The 16,466-nt window shown below is 38.8% G+C and overlaps 1 protein-coding gene and 1 long non-coding RNA gene across 2 annotated transcripts; one reads left to right on the top strand and one right to left on the bottom strand.

Moving 5' to 3' along the window:
* Positions 1-10,818: 10,818 nt before the first annotated feature.
* Positions 10,819-13,708, bottom strand: LOC145086790 (putative GTP diphosphokinase RSH3, chloroplastic). The gene is made up of 5 exons (XM_079024630.1): positions 12,786-13,708; positions 12,510-12,695; positions 11,928-12,388; positions 11,354-11,846; positions 10,819-11,266 (listed from the first exon to the last, which is right to left on the bottom strand). Exons 1-5 carry the CDS (start codon positions 13,443-13,445, stop codon positions 11,000-11,002), a joined length of 2,067 nt encoding a protein of 688 aa, XP_078880756.1. The 5' UTR covers positions 13,446-13,708; the 3' UTR covers positions 10,819-10,999.
* Positions 13,709-14,282: 574 nt separating this feature from the next.
* LOC145068316 (uncharacterized) lies at positions 14,283-15,734 on the top strand. Its single transcript, XR_013688955.1, has 4 exons — positions 14,283-14,720; positions 14,799-15,106; positions 15,195-15,559; positions 15,643-15,734. It is a non-coding gene; the product is annotated as an uncharacterized LOC145068316 (long non-coding RNA).
* Positions 15,735-16,466: the final 732 nt, after the last annotated feature.

The following is a 16,466-nucleotide window of genomic DNA, read 5'->3' as shown; positions in this document are numbered from 1 at the left end:
CATAGTTAGCCTTGTCTTCATTATCCACATGAGAAATACGAAACACTTTCTCTGTGTTCTGGATCCAAGTAAGAACAATAATGGGATTGAGAACACCGGAAAACTTTGTAGCACCATTACTCTTGAAATCTTTGAACGAGGGACGCTTCACCTCTCCTTTTGAAGATTCTCTAGTGGCTTTCTCTTTTCCCTTATCACCATTCTTTTTGTGTTCTTCGAGAGTCTGTCGAATAACACAGGTAAGTTTACCCAAGAGTCGTTCCTCACGAGGAGATATTGGAGTATTCACTTCCTCGGGTTGAGGACCTCCACCAACCTCAGGGGTATGGCTACTAACTTGTTCAGCCATTGCTCTGCAATACGGAGTAACATTGTATTTTAGAATGTTAGGGTTTATTATTACCTAATACTTTTACTTATATATTTCCTATGGTTTGTATCCTTATACTTACAATGATTTAGTTCATATATTGAACTTCCAATAGTTTAAGTCTAAATACCATTCTGTGGAATTTAGTTCACTCAAACTACTGCTCTGATACCATGATTGAAAGGCCCTAACTTTCGTATTTATGAAAGTCCCAAACTTTCATACACGACAATATAGTTACTCCAACACATGCTACTTGCATATTCATAAAAACAATATTTTACATTGATAAAGAGGTTACAAACTATTGGATACAAACCGACTATTTTAAAGTGTTATATATTACATAACTTCCCAGGATTCTATAGTTTTATACATATGGGAGTGCAAAATACAATAGTTTCAAACTATTCAAAAATCTTCTACCAGTATATAACTATACTGGATGCTTATCTCCTGCAAATTTCTTAAACATTGAGAGGGTAAGCGGTGACGCTTAGTGAGTTCAATAATAGATACAATATAACGTTATGCCATATATATACTTCAATATGGCAGAAGCAAAGAGGAACAAGGAACAACAAGGGCATATGTGAATCATGTGACAAACATTACATATCAATCATTGATTTGAATTAAAGATATACAATCAATGAGACATAACAATTTCCATGCTTGACATACATCAATAAAGCTTTAGCCCAAACGGCACAGAAGATATACAACTTTGGATTAACATTTTGGTAGATTTCAGGCTTAAAGCCCTGTCTAACCTTCTGCCAATACCATAGAATAGAATTCATTCTCTTACGGAGACATGTTCTACATGGCCAGAGGCTACATACCAGTACCAACGTGAATCTAAGTCCTTTCACTGATCACATGGTCAAAGGTATTTCTTTGCTATTAAAAATAGCAATTAAAAATAACCCGGGAAAATAACCCGGAATAATAACATTGAAAAGCACGTAGCACATATAGCACATAACATACAATTGTTCCTATATATTAAACTCACCGTGAAATAACCGGGGGCTAAAATATTAATTTGGGCAGCACTTCGGCTCTAAATATCACTTTCGTCGTTGAAAACCGGGCTCTGCGAAGGTAGAGCTTCGAAACCGAAAAAATAAATTTTTCGGGCTTCTCGGGAGTCTCCGGGCGTGTTTCGGGCTTTGGAATAAGTACCGGGGCTCCAGGGAAAGTGGAAATAGAAGAAATATAACTTTAGGGGTGAAAAGGGGCAAATTTCTAACATTTACCCGGGAGGTCTCGCACCCTTTATATAGGTGCGAGCCTCGGATACGAAGCGAGGGGAAGGGGGCACGCGTCTGCGAGGTTCGGACCAGGTGGCAGCAGGGCGAGGCTCGGTTCGGTCAGCTGACAGCTTCGGTTTGGACCTAACTTCGGTCCAATGGGAGGGGGCACGAGGGTGCGAGGGTGATCCGGGGGTGTCTCTGCGAAGGTGTTATGAGCTTAGTGGACCTCGGACTTGGTCCAATCAGAAGGCAACACGCAAGGCTGCGGTCCAATCAGCAGCGAACACGTGTCCGACACGTGGAAGCCTCGCATAAGAGGGTGACGTGGCAGTACTATTCATGCGAATTTTCTCGAAAAATGTGCCAAATCTTGTAAAATCCATAACTTTGCATACGAGCTCCGTTTTTAACGTTCTTTATATGCACGCGAAGCTAAAATTATGCTCTACGACTTTCGTTTAAACTTCGTCGGCTAATTTTGAGTTTAATTTTAATATTATTATTTTTAACAGACCGGGACAGGAAAATCCGTTAAAAATTCATAACTTCTTCATCTGACGTCCGTTTTCGTCAGACTTTTTACCGTTGCACTACTAATGACGAGACCTTCAATTCTCGTTTAGGTTGTGTCGGCTAAGCTGAAACTTCGAAAGATTATAACTTCTTCATACGAAGTCAGATTCAAACGGTCTTTATATGAAAGTTGATTATTTTCACGAGTTCTACAACTTTCATTTAGATTACTAAGGCTAAAAATTAGTTTATCGAAAAATAAATTTTTACGCGACAAAGTATTTTCTGGATTTATCACGGATCTTCGTTTGGTCATAACTTCTTCGTTATAACTCATATTTCGATGAGGTTTTCGCCAAAATGTTTCTAATGAGATTATCTACAACTTCCAATAATAAAATTTTACTTATTCCAAATTTTATATTTTCGCTATATTTCACTATTTGGTTTTTAATTGGAATCTCATAAGACTTTCAATACTTTCTGAATGATTCTAAGCATAGTTTTACTTCAATTCTAATAAAAACTATCTGTTAGAACTCAACATTCAAATTAACATAATATTTCATAATATTATTTACTTAAAACACGATTTCAAAACGTGTATGTTACATGGTATGCTGGTAATTATGTGATATGCTAGTTGTCTTTGTGATACTTGCATGGAAGACCATGTGGGGTAGCCCATGGCACAATGGTATAAGACCATGGGGGTAGTCACGACATCCTTACAGGTTTATGTACGTGTTATGTGTAGATATTTATGTGATGCATGATATGCTATTTGGTTATATATGATATTTGCATAGAAGACCCCGGGGGAAGCCCGTTGCATTGGATGTAAGACCATGTGGGGTAGCCCATGGCAGTCCTAGGTAAAGACCATGTGGGGTAGCCCATGGCATTGGATGTAAGACCATGTGGGGGAGCCCATGGCAGTCCTAGGTAAAGACCATGTGGGGTAGCCCATGGCACTATTACAGGTTTTATGTATGCAGGGCTTATGTGATATATGGTAGCTTTTATAGCTTCAAGTATATATGATATGTGTGTAGCTTTTATAGCTAACAGGATATGTGATATGTGGTTTGTGTGAATGGTATGCTCTGGGAAACTCACTAAGCTTCGTGCTTGCATGTTTGTTTATGGTTTAAGGTATCATCGTTTTGGAAAGGAAGAGCTCGGGTTGATCGCAGTGCACACACCTATGATTTCCCCAATGAATGATTTTGGGATAAACTCTGATAAACGATTTGATTGACTATGATTTGATTGTTTGAATTAAATGGTATCAATGTTTTAGTTATATTAATAATGAAATTTTTACCCCTGATTTTTGGGACGTTACAAGTTGGTATCAGAGCCTTGGCTTGAGGGATTCGGACATACTTTCAGGTGTGTCTGAACTCAGAATGAGGATCTAGAAGGTTTTATTTTAGGAAAATGTTTTCAAGGAAAATTTTTCTAAGAAAAGAAAGGGTGTGGTGCATGCAATGGTCCGAACTCAAGTAAGTTTCCCCAGAATATCCACACATGTTATATGTTATGATTTGGTTATGAATCTGAATATTGCATGCTAGTTAGGGCTAGGAGGGATGCCTTTGTATGCTATATGAGCTCTTAGACTTGCATGCTAGTGTTGAGTAGACAACGATAGATTGGCCTGATATGTGATGTTTGTAGCTTTGGGATGTTGGATGCCATGCTAGAATGAGAATGATTATTAATATTGGTAACTGCTACGTGTATGTTTTAAAATTGTATACGGTTAGGATCTCATGGCCATAGAATAACTGGTGCAACTCGTTTCCTGTTCTGTGTACAATTCGCATGCATAAGGCAGCCGTCAGCGAGGGTGGATGTGGACAACTTGGGTTGTGGTATGTGGGCCGGATATTCTATGATCATTTGTGGGTCAGAGATTACCCTAGGATGAGCCTTGGATGAGATTAGTGTTAGGAGTGCGTCTGCACGAATGCTGCTTGCTTTGTGCTTTGTGGAACTCTTTAGTGATGGGAGTCAGCTACTAAGTGGATGTGATGATATCTAGGAGGTAGATGAATGGCATCGTGAGGATTTCCTCAGCAGCTGATGGCAGGGTGTGACATCCCCAATTTTCACGGCCAGAAAAGACCGATTTTGTTTATGCTTTATAAAAATCAGAGTACTTCATTTCATAAAAAGATTGCGGAATTTGTTCCCAGAAAAACATGGTAAATACGTTATTATAACATTTTCGAAGAAACGTATTTATTTCATTTTAAAACGTTTGGGATGTCATCGTTAATACAGAAACATAAGCATAAACAGAACTTACAATTATTTACACTAGTGATCTACATCTCTTTAAAACTCTTAGTGTAATGTCACTTCATATCGTCACCTGTGATATAAATAAACTGAGTGGGTCAGGTTGGGAAACCTGGTAAGTACATAGGGTTTTCAACCCACAATAATATAATTATTATGTTCAATCATCAAACAATTAACCCAATTACCCATCCCTATTATCTTCTTTACTCTTAAGGATTTAACCTAAGAGTCATCTATCCTGCATTCGTTTATTCCGAAGTCTCTTACTTCCAGGGTTATAGGACTGGCACTAAATCCATAGATGTCGATGTTCGTTCGTAAAGCACTAAATCCATAGCTGCTATATCCTACTCATCGGGTACTAAATCCATAGCTACCAGTGTTCAATAGGTACTAAGTCCATAGCTACCAATTCCTAATAGGTACTAAATCCATAGCTACCAGCGTCCAACTAATAGGTACTGAGTCCATAGCTACCAGCGTCCAACTAATAGGTACTAAGTCCATAGCTACCAATTCCTAACAGGTACTAAATTCATAGCTACCAACGTCTAACAGGTACTAAGTCCATAGCTACCGGTGTTTGTCCCATAGGCACTAAGTCTATAGCTGCCAATGTATGCTCACATCATCTTCTATCTCTCATCATTCATCTACCCATCTCATACCCAACATATTCGTATATATAAAATACGTATACAGTTTAAATTCTTTAAAACATGTATAAAACATTCATCCAGCATAGACAGCAAGTATTCAGATAATATGCACACATAACATGTAGTTTATATAAAATACTTCATATCTATGTGTAAGATGAAAGGGACTATGCACTCACCTGAGTAGGTGGTGACTCAGCACTCAGACAACGCTTTGATACTCTCAAAACGATATTCCTTTGATAAAACCTAGTACCAATACCACTAGGGTTTAGTCTGACGATAACCGCGACAAATTACTTAGTCTGACTATTATTAAGCGTTAATAACGCTCAATATAACTCATAATAATAGCCCAAATAATTATTTTAAAGACCTAATAACATTCCTATAATTATTTGAAAGCTATATTAAAAATTGCGTAAGCGTAGCACACTTACAACGAATTTTATCGAAAACCGGAACTTAATTGGAGCAGCGTTTCGAAACCGAAAACTCCTTTTTCTCGGGACTCCGGAAGCCTCGGGGCTTCCCTCGGGAGCTAGGGATTTTATCTAGGGCTTAGGGGTGGTTGGGGAGCTAGAGAGAGAAAGTATTTTAGAGAGAGAAGAAGATTTTGGTGTGAAAAACCGGCTGCCCTCGCACCCCTTTTATAGGTGCGAGGCTTCGCACTACGCGGGGCGTTCAGAAGGTTACGTGGTGCGTAACTTCGTATAAGATGACTAGGTGGCGAAGGCTCGGTGGTGCGACGTGGCTTCTTCTGGACCGAGAATGGCTAAGCGAACGCGGCGCGTACGAGACCGAACGGTGGGCGTAGCGAGGGGTGACGCGTCACTCATCCGAGGCGACTTCAGCGATCATCATCGGACGGCTGGGAAAGCGCCACGTCAGCGACTTCGTATCAGATCTCGCAAAATCGAGTACAATCTTTAAAAATTCGTAACTTTCGCGTACGAGCTCCGTTTTCGACGTTCTTTATATCCACGCGAAGGTGGGAACGTACTCTACAACTTTCGTTTAGAATCCGTCGGCTAATTTTGGCTCGATTTTAAATTTTATATTATTAACGGGCCGGGACAGGATTGGTCCGTTAAATCCTCATAACTTCTTCATCCGACATCCGTTTTCGCCCATCTTTTTCTCGTTACGCTACTTTTAACGAGACCTTCGATTCTCGTTTAGGTCGTGTCGGCTAAAAATCACTCGATCTACTATTCAAATTTCGGGCTGTACACTGCTAATCCAAAACTTCGAAAAAGCATAAGTTCTTCATTATAACTCGGATTTCGGCGTTCTTTATATGTACGGAAACCTTGTGACACACTCTACAACTTGGTTAAGATTATTTATTCTAGATAATCTTTTGTCGAAAAGTCTCTTTCGACCCATATTGCCTCTAAATTGACTAGCCCGGATTTGCGGGCGTTACACAGGGCGAGGTCGGGAACCTAGGAAAGCCTATGATATGCTCCAGTGAGTAGTGAGGCGGTTCGGTGTGATTGGGAGCCTAGGGGGAGACCTAGGAGGTGCTTAGGTGGATATTGTGCTGCTGTCTAGCAGACATTTAGTACATCAGGGAAGTAGGTGACTTAGAGGATTTGGGATGCTTCCGGAGGAAAGTATGGATAGGTGTGGAAGGTAGTATTGGGCCCGTACTACTGAAAGCACAAGATTCATACTCGAATCGGGGAAAGTCTCGAAGAATCCAAGAAATCTGGGAAAGGAATTCGTGGTTACGAGTGGTCTGTGGGGATAGCTGCAGTGCAGAATGCAGATGAGCACGCAATGGGAAGGACCAGGGTTTGGTCCTGGCTCCGGTAGAGAGCCAATTAGTAGAAGGACTGCCAGGATTGGGAGTTCGCATTGGATCTCTTGCATCAGGCGGCAAGGATTGATGGTGCGATCTATTGCACTTTCGGAGTTAAAGACTTTGTCTTGGGGATAGTTTGTAACTGGTTGGGAGCATAGGTTGCTCCATCTATTGCAGATCAGACGTGGACGATTGAGCAGGAGAGTGTGTCAGGGTGCGAGACCCTGAATGTTATGATTTCTAGAGTTCGAGAGCAGGGATTGATTAGGGTCACCTTTGGAAAAGGGGACCATCCCGGGTGCCTATAGTGGAGGATCTCTAGAGAGGGATCCAGGAGTTTGGATCAGCTTTTGAGAGGCCAACAGGGCAGGATTTGGTGCAACACTTGCGAAAACTATGCGATGGAGCTCGTTACAAGGGATTGTATTGCCATTGGGACCCGGGATGAAGTGTTGCGTCATGTTTTCCGAATGGTCGAGGTAACTCAAGAAAAGATGGTCAGGAGTCCTCCAGATGTTTGCGGATATACTATCTTCGGTCATTTCCGGTGGTACCGGTAATTTATATTACTCGGGGAGTGTGATAGTTAGACCTCGGGTCGGATTTCTGCTATTGTTCGAGTTAGCAAGAGTATCAGGTGCCAGCCAGCACACCGAGGAATCTTTAAGGAGCTTTCAGATGGACGTATCTTGCCGAATGGATTCCATACATACCGGGATCGCTTCGAGTCATTGTCGGAGGCTATCCGGTGATCCGGGTAGCTACAGGTGTAGCAGGTTTGGCCACGTCAGCAGGGAATGCCCATAGGGGGCAAGTCCGTCATATTGTCGTTGAAGGCAGATGGGGGACAAGGAAGTCAACCACTTAACGATCAAGGAGGAGCGGTGAGGGAACCAACTCCAGTTATCTAAGAATTTTCAGTACGCGCGTGTCATTTTGGGTATGGCCTGGATTGGTTTTAGGGATTATATGAGGGAAATTAGGACTAGGTTCCAGTAACCTTAGCTATCATGTTTGGAAAGGCTCCCGAGGTTGTCAAGGGAAGAGAGAATTGTTGCTGAAGATTTGGTTAGACCATCTGACCTTCGGTCAGGAAGAACCGAGTATAACAGTATTTAAAGCATCTAAATTCGTTGATATGGTTGGGGCTCAGAGATGCTAGCGGGTTTTCGGAAGTTGTGTTGTTTTGGGAAGGGTTATTCTTGGTGTTCTAGCTTTGTTAGGCGCCGCTCGTCAGCAAATTAACCATTGGAACGAGAGAGAGGATGTGGGAATCCTTCAATTTTCATGTGTCAAGCGGACTTAGTCGAATCTAAGTGGGGGAGAATTATTCAGATATCCCGGAGAAAAGCGAGTGTGAGACGTGGATGCATCTCACATTTTCCTTTTGGGGAGGAAAGGCGGCCTCAGGGGCCGACTGAGTATCGGATATCGTGGGATGGGAGTTCGGGAAACTCCCCGGCATTTGGATCGCGTCCTTCTAACGTCATATTGCAGGCTTCGGGGAAGGGAACCAGGTAGTGTTCCAATCGGTAATTGAGTTCAGTTTGGGAGGATAGACTACGTGGGTGCTAAACAGTGAGATGTGTTCGGATTGATAGGTGAGCAGTAGGTCCATGGGCAACGATCATGTGGTATGAAAGTGTTGTAAGACTACGGGGGAGCCGTAGCATTCACTAATGGACCGTCAGGGTGGGAGTGTTGTCAGACTACAGGGGGCTGTAGCATTCACTAATAATCGGATTGCATGGGAAGTGTTGTAAAACTACGGGGTAGTCGTAGCATTCATTAGTTCTTCGAGCGATTGGGTCTACGGTAGATCAGTTTGCATGGTCCCTAAAAGGTGAAAAGACGAATATACCTTCACGTGGGGGCACATGAGGGGGTTAACAATAATAACTTCACGGGAGTTAAGTCGGGGGACCATTTCCACATAGAAACATGGCCAAAAAGCCCATGAAGCCAAAAAAGTCAAGATTTAGACTAAAACCCGAAAAAATGCATACCATGGGGACCACTTTTGTAGTTTTGTCATTTTTAAATAAACTATTTAAAATAAATAAAACTATATATATATATATATATATATATATATATATATATATATATATATATATATATATATATATATCGTATACATTTTTTCCGAGATTTGGTCCAAACTATAACTTTTTCGAATTGTTGGTCATTTTTAGCTAGTTTGCTTGTGGTTTTGGTCCCTCATAAAACTGAAAAGACTAAAATGCCCTCTGATACATTTTATATTTAATTTAATGTTTTATTAATAATAAATCTCTCTCTCTCTCTCTCTCTCTCTCTCTCTCTCTCTCTCTCTCTCTCTCTCTCTCTCTCTCTCTCTCTCTCTCTCTCTCTCTCTCTCTCTCTCTCATACACACAAAACCCACAAGACATAAAATGCAATCACCCACCACCACCCTATTAACCGAACCATTTTTAAAACTGCTTGATTTGGTTTTTATTTTTGATAACCAATATCTAGTGGTTTGGCTTTGGTTTATATAAGATAACCGACCATATATTAACCAAACCGCTTTTATATATATATATATATATATATATATATATATATATATATATATATATATATATATATATATATATATATATATATATATAAAAGCTTGACCAAGATAATAAATTTTTGTTGGTCTTTATTTTGCCACATCAAAATTTTACATTTTTAGTCCCTAAGAAAACTTTTGTTGATTTTCATTTTGCCATACCATTTTTCAAACTTTTACACTTAGTCCCTTATTAGCTGCCCTCTAAAAATGCGATCTTTCTGACTTCTAACTTCTTTTTCATGATGTTTCTACGATTAACAAAAAATAAATAAATAAATAAATAAAAACTGACCCAAAGTGAAGCCCAGGGTTTTTTACTAGATAATAATAGAAAATGAGGGGTAATTACTCATGAGGTCATGTGCTTGTGCGATTGTGCGGGAGTGCAACGGCCTTCTACCCTTCTCGGCTTCTCCCTGCTTCTTCAAACTTCATCGTCGGCAGTCCAATTGCACAATAGAAACGTCTCTTGTTCATCTCCTTCTGATTCGGATACTTTTTACCATCATTTTTCAGTTTTACTTCACCTCCTTTGTTTGTTCATCTATTGTTTGTACTTCACCTCTTAAACCCATACCCACAGATCATTACCCCTTCTTCTAATCCTCAGCCTATGCTATTTTTGAAGTCTTCATCAATTTTGAAGTCTTCACCAAGTTAAAGGCTTTATACTTAGCGTTATCTTGGCTTATGTTCGAGCTCTCTTCCAAGTTTTGACTTTAGACCAACATTTGGCTTTTATGTGTTGTTGCTTTGTTTCATCTTTGTCTATTACATATTGTATTCAATGTAGTTTTATATAATTTTAAGATTTTAATGCATATACTGGAAGTCTGGAATGTCCTAACCGAGGCTAATGGTTTAACGCAAATCATATTATAGCAATTCATTATGAATATATTTTCAGGAAATTCTACATGGAAGAAGCAACAAAAAATCAAAATAGGAGTTTAAGGATGAATCGGATCCCGTCACTGACGTTACTAATGAAAGCAATGAACCAGTAAATGAAGTTGGAAGCACGTGATCTTAGTGACCTCTATCATTGGGTTGTCTATTAATTCTTAGCAAAATCCTTGTAAAGTCTTTTAGTAAAAAACCTCAAACAACCCAAGTCACATTTTGCTTATAATTAGTCATTGATTTAAAATTAACCATGAGAGAATTCCAATTCACTATCAAAACTCACTATGTCGACTATACATGTCCAGTACTTTAATAAGCCCGATTGCATGGGTGGTTGTGTATGGCATGCTCTTTTCATGTTTTCATCAAACATTCTACTATCACAAAAGCTGAAAGAAGCATATACATATATATTGTTTTTCCATTTATTTTTTGGAAATTTGAAATTCACCTAACATAAATAACTGCTATATACAACATATTTACAAGAAACAATTAAATCATTTTCTATCTAGAGACTAGGGCTATGTAATGTAGTATTCTTACATAACTTCTTTTACAGTTATACACCATGGACATCAAGATCATCTTCCCCACCTGTTGGAGTTTGTTACAGAGAGACCCCTGTCATACATCCTCTGAATCTCCTCCCTGTACTCCGTCAATGACTTGTCTGGAATCCTTGGTGTCAGCTCCACCACATCCCCCATTTTCAGCTTACAACCAAGATCCCTCACTGGCTCATGGTTCACCCTTGGCCTCAACTCCTCCTTCACAGAAATAAACCTAGACCCACTTATGTTCAGAACATCCTTCACACTTGAATTTGCTGCCAACTCTTGCACGGACATCTGACACAAAACAAACACACATTCAAGAATCGAAAAAGAAGATGGAAGATTTTGTTCATATGATTTATAAATAAAAAAACTACCAACCTTATCATTCTCAATGATGATGACAAAAACAGGCCCCTCGGATCCACATGAAGGTTTATATGAATGTGGGCAATCTTCAGAATGAAAAGGGAAAGTACATGGAGGTTTATACTTGTACTCTTCTTGGCTCATATTCTCACATTGCCATGTCACTACCCATCGTGCCCATTCAACCATCTGGACTACAAATGAAGAGTGTTTACTTTCACCTTCTTTGTATCTCCAATGAGCAGCAAATCCAAATTCAGCCTGTGAATGCATTTCTTTTGTTCTGATTTGGACTTCAAGTGGAACTGAACCTTCACCCATTACTACTGTGTGTAATGACTGATATCCGTTGCACTTTGGATGTTTTATGTAGTCTTTGAACTTTCCAGGTACTTCAGACCACAATTTGTGAACAAGATCTAAGGCTTTATAGCACTCATCTTCATTTTCAACAATCAGACGTAGCCCATGAATGTCATGAATTTCATCCATTGCAAGCTTTTTCCTACAAATATATGCATACAATGTCAGGAATTATTGTATTTCAAAGATGGGGGAGAGAGAGAGATCAAAGAAGAAGACATACTTTAGCATTTTGCAGTAGATGCTATACAAGCTTTTGTGCCTTCCATATAAAACATGGTAAGATACAGATTCATCTTGAAGGGATTGTTTCAGTTTTTCTTCAGCAGAAGATACCATTGCCTCATTGAAGGATTTCAAAAGTTGAGAGGAGAGATCTTTGTGTTGATCTGGGTTGAGGTACTTGAAGCAGAGATTTTCTAACTGCTCTTTCCAGCTAGTGATTCCTAAACGGTTGGCTAGAGGAGCAAATATCTCCATTGTCTCCTTTGCAAATCTTTGTTTCTTACTCAAAGGTAATGCTTCTAGTGTCATCATATTGTGCAGCCTATCAGCCAACTTTATGAGCACTGCCCTTGCATCTGCCATTGCCAGGAACATTGTATGCAAACGATCTGCTTCCATGGTTTTATTTGCGGTATTGCTTTCCCGTGCAAGCTTGCTTAATTGGCTTAGCTTAGACACCTGTTGTGTAGATTTGCCAAAATCAGTCCAACAAGATTCGATTTTGACAGATAAAAGCAAGCATGAAGTAACACAAGATCTACAAAATAACAAATGAATATAACTAACTGAGATATCGTACCCCTTCAACAAGATCAGCAACACCAGCTCCGAAAGTTTGGAGAATATAATCATAGCTTATAAAAGAATCATCAAGTGTGTCATGTAGAAGACCTGCAGCAACTACAGTAGCATTAGCACCTATGGAAGCCAGCAAAACCGCAGTTTCCACGCAATGTTGTAAATAAGGATCCCCACTGGCTCGCATCTACATGATCAGTATACACCCAATTTAACACAGTGTAAAGAAGATTCTCGTAAAATTAAGTAAAAAAGTTGAACAATATGTAGTTAATACCTGCCCTCTGTGCGCCTTTTCAGCTTCATAGAAAGCTTTGATAACCAGATTGTCGTTAAAAATCTTGTGTTTTAACTGTGCATCCAATAGCAAATCCTTAGCGTAAGGCTCGGGATCTGATTCCTTAAGAGTAGTATCATCCATCATAAATGTAAGTTCCTCGGCGAAATCATCTTGCACTCGAGAACTCCGGGAATCATACTCCACACACGAGCTTAACGCGTGTGTAACAAAACCTTTAAACAATCGCTTACTCCCGGCACGAAGTGAACCATCTCTTTCCGGGGAAAACCTCAACGGCGATGTACTGCTCGACGAAACCGGACCTTGAAACACCGAAACCGGACTCTGATGGATATGATCTCGTTTCAAATACGATCCAAACGGAGCGTACGAAAACGAACTGCTCAGATCTTCACCTCCTCTCATCGACGGCAATTCTTCAGATCCGCCACCGGAAAAGCTTGAAGAAGACGAAAACAGCGAAGAAAGGCCGCCGACGGTTGGTTTTGACGACGAAACCGTCGCCGTAGACGAAGAGGAAGGACGGCTGCTTAGATCGAAATCGTACGACGTATGTGAGTTGATCTGACATGGATACGGAGTTGAGTACACACCAGTGGGAGGACTTGCGTACAGTGCAATAGTCGGAACCGCCATGATTGATTAAGCTGAAATAACTGTGCAGTTTATCAAACCCCTAGGGTTTTGATTTATGTAAACAAATCGGTTGACTGAAATTTCTAAACACGAAGAAAATTCAACAATAGAAAGAAACAAAATAGAAATCAAAATTAGGGTATGTACAGAGACGAGTTTTGAAGAGATTGGGATGAAATGAAAGGAAGGAAGAGAGATGTGGTTTCTTTTCTTCTTTCCTCTTTGTCGTAGGATAGATTAGATGATATTTTGTTCCTTCAAATGAATGAAGACGCCTTCTTTTAAAAATTAAATAAATAAATAAATTGAAAACAAGTTGCTCTCAATTTACGAGATTCTCCTTGAGGTGTACCTGAAATAACGGAAATCTTATAGATTACATTCTTTTATTCTTTTAACAATTTTTTTTTTTTTTAAATGTTCGCTATAGGAATTTATGAAACTTATCTATACAATAATTTATTTGTAAGGATCGTTTATTAAATAATTTAAATTGATGTTTATAAGATTTGAAATTGTTATTTAGCGGACTTAAAATAATAAATAATTAATTTTGATAACTATATATAAAAAACAAACCGGCTAATTTATATATATATATATATATATATATATATATATATATATATATATATATATATATATATATATATATATACTAATTTTGAACTACATGATAAAAAGTTCTTGAATCTGATTGGCTAGATTTCTTTTTGTTTTTTTTGTTTTCTTCTTTTATTGTCTTACCGTCCATCGGACCATTAATGTTGCTGAACTATAGTGGTGTATACGTGCTTTGATGAATTGTGCTCATAATTGATATGTGTTATTGTCTGCTTCCGCCTCCCATAACTTCCAATTACATTCAGACAACAGATCTACCACAACCCTTCTTCTAATTCCTCCACCGCCTCATCTGTTTCTCTTTTATTTGTTTTTTTGGTTGCCCCTATTGAAACCATTTCCGGTTACCACCTCCGTTTCGTTGCCATTAGTCGTCTGTTGCTTTATGGGTCACCTGCTCCAATTACTTTCGCTTCCCACTACTCGCTTCCACTCTTCTGTAATTTCAGAGGGCATTGTTTATGGTTACAAACACAAACGAACTGAAATTTGAAAATGTGATTCGATACCTGGATCAGGAGGGTTTCAGCGACTTCATGATACGTGGAATTCGTCGAATGATCTGTTGATTGGGAGACATACAGATCTGGTAACACCGTGAGTAGTGGTTGTGTTTGGGTACGCTCTTGCAATGCCTTCAAGGTGTTTGATGTAAGCCCTAATAATCCCCCACCCAAAATTACTACAACTCCAATCAATCGAATATCTGATCGAATTTTGATTTTGCAGATGAAAAGGTTTTATCAATCGAGCGAAAGTCAGCAATTGTTGACGATATCGGTTCTTTTGAGAGCAACAAAAATTAAGTGAAATCAGCAAATATCATAAAGATTCCAATGGCTCCAGGTGGAGGTGTTTGCAAAGATGTTATTGAATCTCGCCCTAAAATGTTGAAGTATGACGTGGCCATAACGAAAATGGATAAAAACATTACAAGGGTAGCTACTGGAAAACATGGAATACAATCAACAAATAGTGTTCATGAGCTTCTTGAATGCCCTGTTTGCACTACCTTAATGTATCCTCCAATTCATCAGGTTGGTTTCCTAAAAACAAATTTCACAAGAATTATCAAATGTTTATGAGTACAAATTTTTTAAGTTATTGTATTTGTTTTCTTTGTAGTGTCCAAATGGGCATACTTTATGCTCAAACTGTAAAGTTAGAGTGCACAATTGTTGTTCAACATGTCGAGTTGAAACGGGAAACATACGATGTTTAGCATTGGAATGTGGACATGCATGATGGATGCACTTTCAATCATCGATATGTCAAATCTAATCCACATTAAGTTGAAAATGCAACATGGATGTTAACAGTAAGTATTTAAACTGATATCTTGGTTATGATAAGGGTATTTTCAGAATATGATTGCTTTTTGGATGTGAGTGTTCAATTGCTATGGAAGACAATTTTGTTTGCACTTTAAGGCATTCCAGCTAGGAATGATGGAGGAATGAATTCTCATAGACTTTTCACATTTGGCATAGGTATGTATGACTTCTTATTGATTATCCCCTATGTGGGTATATTTGTAATTTGTACATGTTAATGAATTCAAGATTTTTCACAGGGTCATACTGCAATCACTATTTTTTTCAAATGCTTGCACATGTGGAAAGAGGATGCTATGATGTTGCATATGATGTACGTCAGTCTCATCAACATTATGATGGTATATTTGTAATTTGCCCTTTCTTAAATATACAAAGAATGTTAAAAAAAAAAAACTTTATTTTGACCAGATTCAATTAGTGATCGGTTACCAAAACAGTTAATCAATGCCTCATCTCATTTTTGAGAGCAACAAAAATTAAGTGAAATCAGCAAATATCATAAAGATTCCAATGGCTCCAGGTGGAGGTGTTTGCAAAGATGTTATTGAATCTCGCCCTAAAATGTTGAAGTATGACGTGGCCATAACGAAAATGGATAAAAACATTACAAGGGTAGCTACTGGAAAACATGGAATACAATCAACAAATAGTGTTCATGAGCTTCTTGAATGCCCTGTTTGCACTACCTTAATGTATCCTCCAATTCATCAGGTTGGTTTCCTAAAAACAAATTTCACAAGAATTATCAAATGTTTATGAGTACAAATTTTTTAAGTTATTGTATTTGTTTTCTTTGTAGTGTCCAAATGGGCATACTTTATGCTCAAACTGTAAAGTTAGAGTGCACAATTGTTGTTCAACATGTCGAGTTGAAACGGGAAACATACGATGTTTAGCATTGGAATGTGGACATGCATGATGGATGCACTTTCAATCATCGATATGTCAAATCTAATCCACATTAAGTTGAAAATGCAACATGGATGTTAACAGTAAGTATTTAAACTGATATCTTGGTTATGATAAGGGTATTTTCAGAATATGATTGCTTTTTGGATGT

This window comes from Lactuca serriola, chromosome 1, assembly GCF_051521515.1.
Source record: "Lactuca serriola cultivar US96UC23 chromosome 1, Lser_US96UC23_V15, whole genome shotgun sequence".
Lineage (NCBI taxonomy): Eukaryota > Viridiplantae > Streptophyta > Magnoliopsida > Asterales > Asteraceae > Lactuca > Lactuca serriola.
This window is presented reverse-complemented; position numbering and strand designations above follow the sequence as displayed.

Bases quoted from the DNA above. Each gene is read 5' to 3' on its own strand.
- LOC145086790 (XM_079024630.1), bottom strand. From the start codon at position 13,445: ATGGCGGTTCCGACTATTGCACTGTACGCAAGTCCTCCCACTGGTGTG. The intron at 12,389-12,509 runs GTACGATATCTC...TCTACACAACAG, and splicing joins TTGCTGATCTTGTTGAAGGG to GTGTCTAAGCTAAGCCAATT. The intron at 11,267-11,353 runs GTTGGTAGTTTT...GTTTTGTGTCAG, and splicing joins TCATCATTGAGAATGATAAG to ATGTCCGTGCAAGAGTTGGC.